The sequence below is a fragment of the Gavialis gangeticus genome, unplaced genomic scaffold (assembly GCF_001723915.1).
Source record: "Gavialis gangeticus isolate Ggan-Ray unplaced genomic scaffold, GavGan_comp1, whole genome shotgun sequence".
Taxonomy (NCBI): Eukaryota; Metazoa; Chordata; order Crocodylia; family Gavialidae; genus Gavialis; species Gavialis gangeticus.
Genome location: NW_017729025.1, coordinates 154,128,001 through 154,134,566, shown reverse-complemented (window position 1 = coordinate 154,134,566; position 6,566 = coordinate 154,128,001). Strand labels below are relative to the sequence as shown.

The 6,566-nt window shown below is 44.3% G+C and overlaps 1 protein-coding gene across 1 annotated transcript in view; it reads right to left on the bottom strand.

The window, feature by feature from the left end:
• The window catches only part of IRF7 (interferon regulatory factor 7), a 40,528-nt gene that overhangs the window by 24,808 nt on the left and 9,154 nt on the right, over nt 1-6,566 (bottom strand). Inside the window, exons 3-6 of the mRNA XM_019519804.1 lie at nt 5,800-5,962; nt 4,856-5,057; nt 3,356-3,456; nt 956-1,007 (exon numbers count right to left, since the gene is read on the bottom strand). Coding sequence (XP_019375349.1) covers nt 956-1,007; nt 3,356-3,456; nt 4,856-5,057; nt 5,800-5,962 — 518 coding nt within the window. The remainder of the gene's footprint in view (nt 1-955; nt 1,008-3,355; nt 3,457-4,855; nt 5,058-5,799; nt 5,963-6,566) is intronic.

Genomic DNA, 6,566 nt, shown 5'->3' with positions numbered 1-6,566 from the left:
TAAAGTAGCAAGCTGTGAAAGAGAGTTATGGGACGTTATATGCAGAATTGTATAACAGTTACTGTTATCCTAGTGTATGACTATTTACATAAGTGATTTTCAACCTTTTTTCATTTGCAGACCCCTAAAAAGTGTCAAATGTAGGCGAGGACCCTTTTGAGTTGTAAATGTAGGCATTCACATACTTTTGATTGATCATAGTCATCTTTCACAGACCCCTTAGACAGTCTGCAGACCCTCAGGGGCCTGCAGAACACAAGTTGAAAACTGCTGCCTTAGATGTGCTTTTCATATATGTAGCTTATGATCCTTTTCAGTAACAAGTAGGTACCTATCCCCACACTCTACCAATAGCTCAGTTGAGACCCAGGATGCCTCAGGGCTACATTTCCCAAAGTCCTCCACTGACTCGGGGTAGGTTTGCTCTTTTATGGCTGTGCACGCTGATGACATTTCTAGGACCTGATTATCAGTCATGCTCACCACATGCATTTTGCAATGCTATCAGAAGAGATGTGGATGTTCAGCATGTACATGGTCCATTCATATTCATATATGGTACCCATTGCTGTAGGAGAAGTATGGATTCCAAAAGTGCATCAAACCTTATGCTCAGTTGCTGATAATTTTGGGTGCCCACATCAAAGGCACCTGATGGTTTATGTTTAAGTGGCTTGCCCAAATTGTCTTAGTGAGTCAGGAGCACAGTTGGAAAATGAACCCAGGGCTCTTGCAAGACCTGAAGTACCCAGACAAAATGTAAATAACCAGGAACACAAATATAGGGGAGGACCTGCTGCTCAGATAAAACAGATCAGTAGTTAGGTGAAGATCTTTCATCTCTAAGTTCTTGAAAGGCTTTTACAAACAACTAAGTGCAACTCTTCTGGGTGTTATTTTCATGCAATTCAGTCCTTTATTTATTTAAAAGAAAAAAAATCAGCCTGTCACTCACCTTGAGGAGGGTTTCTCAGCGATAAATTCTGAAAACCATTTTCTATCTGTTGCTGCAAAATAAATGAGAGATAATTTGCTTTGTTTAACTGCATTATCATAGAAATCTGAGAAATTAAGTGCATCTGTGAACAAATGCCCCAATAGTTACTTTGTACATCTAGGCACACTTTTACAAGGGAGCTTTGGCAGGTGGAGTTGATTCAGCCACAGTCTTGTTCTACATTTAGCTTTACTGCTCTCTAATGGCTCAGTAGAAACACAAGTCTGCTAATGTCAGTCTAAGCCAAGGACAATAATGGCTTCGTAGGATACATATGAGCAAAATATGCTTTGCAACTTGGACCTGAAAAAGAATCTAGTGGAGATGGAGCTGAAAGCCAAGGAGTTTGCTTAACAGCAGCAGCACCTCTTCTGGTATGGAAGGGAAGCTGCATAATTTTATAAGAAGGAAGCATTTTTACCAACTGACTTTTACAAGTAGGGAGCATTTTACCATCTGAATTGCTAACACCAGGCTCCTGCCATTGTTTGAGTGAATGTGCATCTTGCAGAGCACAGGAACACAGATACCTCACTACTTTAAACACCTGCCCAGAAGAGCTTTGCATCTTTCCACTCTTCTGTGAAATATTAAACATAACCTAAAGGAAATATGCCTCTACATCCAGCTTGCCACTGGACAACTTTGAGGTAAAAAGACTGGTTTCAACTTTTTCTCTGTGCCTAACCTGGACAAAATAAACTTTTCCAAACAGGAGATTTTACCACACCTCCAGCCCTCCTGTGAAATACGCATTTTCATTTCTACCCAGGAGAACTTTTACAATCTCTGTTCTCTCCTATGCCTGATGAAGGGTGTGCGCGCCCAAACGCTTGTAGATAAATACAATAATTTGTTTGCAAATATCTAGTTGGTCTAATAAAAGGTATCACCTCTTCAATGTGTTTTGATTCCAATAGCACAACCAAGCATTTGCACCCAAAGAGCTAAGGTTGTCAGTGGCAACTGGTTTGCTGGAACTGGAGCAAATCCCCAGTGTACACAATGGGTGCGATCATCAGCTAGCGTGACCTGGTGCGATTCCACTGACAAAAGGAGCTGGTTTGATTTACTAGCTGAGAATCTTACCAAGATAGAAGGGCTTGTCTATGCAATGATGTCCCTGCTAGTTTCCAGGCCTGCTGACATAACAAGGCAACTACTGCTTTCTGTGATGGCACTTGGGCTCCCTGGGGTAAATGCAGCCTGGCCAGCACAGGGAGGCTTTTCTGTGGCCAGCGCAATTGCATCTATGCCAGGGGTTTAGCTGGCACAGTTATGTCTGCTATGGGGTGTGACTGTTTCAGCCTTCCCAGCTGCCGCAGAGCTGTTGCAGAGGATTGTAATATAGACCAAGCCCAACTTAATTTGACCTGTTAAAGAAGTTCAGACCTGTGTAGATACAATTACCTAACATTTCTGGGGGACTTCTCTACTTTCTACTAAGCTCCCAAACAAGGTTTGTTTATAATGTGTGTGAATTTTATAAAATATTTATAAATATGTTATTAACCCATGTGCGGACAAATGTATTAATTATATATACATATATACATACACACACACACACCTCTATACATATACACATACACAATATAGTATATAGAATTAATATGTTCATATATGGATTTGGGGGGGAAAAAAAAAATCACCTTAGTTATTCTGGAGCAAGGTTTGGATTTGTTTTTTTGTAAGCTAGGCCTCAAGAACAGAAAAATCGCCCAGCTGGACTAGAGGAGTGAGCAGGTGTCCAGACAGGGCCCACTTTCATGCCTCTTTGCAGCCTACCACATGCATGGAAATAGCGGGCAGTCAGGCAAAAATTGCTTCACCTCCACTATGGAAAACCCTTCTTGCACAGGGGGAAGCTCATGAACTGAAACACCTTCTACATAGCACTTAAGTATGAACTAGGGTGGAATGAATGGGTGACCAGACCCAGGTGCCCATTTAGAGAGCAGATGACACCAGGTTCTTTGGCCTCTATTCCTTGGCTGCCATTCTGGTGGCAACTGCCAGAAATGCTGTTGAGTGCCCTCAGCCCAAGCATCTCTTCCTACGGCTCCAGAACTGCTAGTTACATCTTAGCTTAGCTGGGTGTTACAGAGATCAATTGCCCAGTCATGTTGCCAGGGCAAGAAGCATGGGAAGAGCAACTCTCAATGGCATCAGCATGCTTGCATGCAGGGGGCTAACAGTGAAGTTGCTTGGGTCAGCACTCAAAGAAAACCCCACTGATGACAATTCCCCATGAACCTCTTTGACTTGAGACATCTTCTCAGGTTCTGAACAATTCCAGCAGTGATCCTTCATGTTTAGTTTTTTTCCCCCCTCTCCTCTCAGCCCCAGTTCTAGTACCTGTATGTGAGATGCAGGCTGTGACAGAATGGCAACTTTCACAGTAGGAGGTCTGGTGTCAAGCTTGTCCTTGTCATCTTCATCCTCCTGCAGTATATGGTCTAAGAGATGAAACATAAAATTACAGAGAGCCATACTGACCAGACAGATCCCATAATTCACACACCTGAATTTCCAAAAGGGGGATTTCACCATGATATACAGTTCCAATGAGGAGGGAGTGTTTGCTCAGAATTTAAGATCCACATCTGCAAAAGATGCTCTGCTAAATTTTGGATTCCCTCCGCTTTCAGTTGTTTTCCATTGGGGACACCTACGGCCTAATTTCTCAATAGGGGCTGGTGATTCAGAGTGCTCCTGTTTGTGGGAACCATGCAGAAGGTATCAGAAGGCCTACTTCTCGGAGGGTAGGCCATCAGCACTTTCTAAAACTTCCCACCCCTCTCAGGTGCCTTGGGTTGGGCCCCCCGTACATACTAGCAGAGGCATGGTAGTGAAGCTCAGTGCCCAGGACAGCTGCATGGTGCCCAGGGCAGTGCTGGCTTCTCCCATGCCAATTGCAGGGGTGCAATCAGCTGCTGCTGCAGTAATGGCTGTTCTTGAGCCCCTCCACAAAGGCAGGCTGTAGGGTTGCTACCCAGGTCACCCCTTCCCCAAGTTATGCTACTGTACCTTAGTTGAAGTAAGGACCCAAAAGTTTCTTTGGTGACAGATAAAAGTTAATGGGTATGTTTCTGAAAATCTTGCCCTTGATGCCACTGGCTTACTTGGATCTTCCTAAGCTGTTACACAGCTGGCAGGGGACTTCCTGAGTGCTTCCCTCAAATACATCTCAGCTCCCATCACCTACACAGCCCTACTGACTTCTATGTGTGCAACTATTCTCCAAGAGCTTGGCTCTCCGTCTTTCCTCAATGCAGACCTTTGGTTTGGAGAAGGGAAGAAATAATTTCTCTTGAGGAATGATCCATGGGCCAGTCATCCTACCTGCCATGGAACAGTAGAAAGCAACATACTGTCACTCCAGCTGAGCCACCCCCATCATTCAGACCACAGGCCCATATTTTTCAAGAGGATTCAGCTGCTTTCATTGACAGAAAGTAGCAGGGGCCAGTGGGTGTGAGTTATTCCTAAATATCTGGCTCCATGATAGAACCATTGGTGCAAGAGAACAAGAGAGGTTTTCCTGTTGGCTACAGGAGCCCTGAAAAATGAGTTGCTCTCATTTTTCTGAGGGATATTAGTCCACCTCTACAGTTGAATGATATCTTTTCTGTCTCTTTTGTTTTCCTTCAGTTAATGTTAAGGTGACCTGAAGAGGGTAAAGTAATGTTAGCGGCCTGAAAGGGTTCTAGCAAACAGCCCATCTCCCATATGAAGTCGTGGTATAGTCAGTGTGGCACAGGGCCTGGGCCAGGATGAGAACAGCAGCAACTCCTTCCACAGCTTGGAGCCCATATCTACCCATCTCAGCCCTCAACATGTAACCCCCATCCTTACTTGTAGTAGCAGGAGCATTGTTTGTTGCCACAGCAAGGGGCTGCTTGATTTTGTACACTTTGTGGGGGTCGTCGGAGTTCTTGGAGTTATCTTCCACCATCACGAACATGTTAGTGGAACCCAGGGCACAGCGGAAGTTTGTTTTCCACCTGGCTCGATCTTGGATATTTGGATGGTACTTTCCACTGGCGATGGCCCAGGCCTATTCATAAAGAGGAGGGTAAAAATAAGCATTTCCAGTTACTAGGTCAGACGATAAGTCCATCTTGGCCAGTATCTGGTGTCATACAGTGACACAGTGCATGCTGAAAGGGAGAGTGAGCCAAGTATGACCAGCGGTTTGTCCTCTGTTCCTCTCCCACTTGCAGCTGCTAGCATTTAAGGTTTAGGAAGTTTTGGTTCAGAAGCTGTGCCCTTAACTTGCATGTTCAAAAGCTGCTGATGCGCCTTTCTTCTAAGAATTTGTCCAATCCTTTTATGGGGGTGAAGAGAAGATAGGTAGGGAAGGAATTAGAGAAAAAGAAAAATTACAGCTTGACTGTTCTCCCTGGTAGCAAGGTCTGAAAGCCTCTACACCAGTGGTCTCCAAACTGTTTTGATTGCGCACCCCTATCAGTAAAAGATTTTTGATCACACACCCCCAATATGTACATTTATATAAATATAAATAGAACAGCTAATATTTTCTTCCCGCACCCCAATGGATTGTCTTGCACACTCCACTTTGGAGACCACTGCTCTACACAGATCCCTTCCAATCCACCATTAGCACATTTTAAGACCTCATCCGGTTTACACCATAGCTGTAAACAATCTTCCTCCCAATCAGTTTGAAAACTCATTTACCCAGGAGTAAATCTGGAGTCACACCCCTGGTTTGGACTGGCTTCTGCAGGAGTTGGGGTTTTGCAAAGGAAAGGAGAGAGAGTCATTTGGAATCCTACCTTGAAAATTTCATTATCGTTGTTGGTAATATCCCTCCTGGAATTGTGTTTCCAAGGGATACGAAATTCAGTGTGGACTTCATTTGTCCAGCGGATCCCTTCATACTTGTTGCTGTTGATCTCTTTAATCAGCCAGGGACCGAAACGCAATTTCTGAGAATCCCTAGAACGATAGAGACCGAGGTTAACACAGGACCATGGCAAAAGCACAGCACACACTGAAAGACCAGAGCCACAAGGAATAACATCACCTGTGGATGGCCTACTCCTATTCAGGGAAGAGTTTTGCTGTGATAAATGCAGGTGTTTAGCCTGTGACCAGAGGCCTATACAAGCCAGTGAAAAGGTAAAGCATGTGTAAAAATATCCTCCAAGTCTTGCCGTCGTGTATGACACTGTCTTAGAGATGCCGCACATAAGGTTGGGACCTCACTGTGCTACATACCATATGAACTATGGTCGGAAGGAGACTAAGTAGAGTAGATGGCCATCAAGATTGGGGTGGAGGGAGTTCATATGGTATGTAGCACAGTGAGGTCCCAACCTTATGTGCGGCATCTCTAAGACAGTGTCATACATGACGGCAAGACTTGGAGGATATTTTTACACATGCTTTTAGGATGGGGAGGTGCTTTAATTAGAGCAGCTCCAAGAGCCACTAAATAAAGAGTACCCAGAGCGTCTTGTGTAACAACGTCCCTGTGCTTCAAAATAGTGGTGGAGTATCCAATAAGGTATAGAAAGGAGTGCACCACCACCATTTTGAA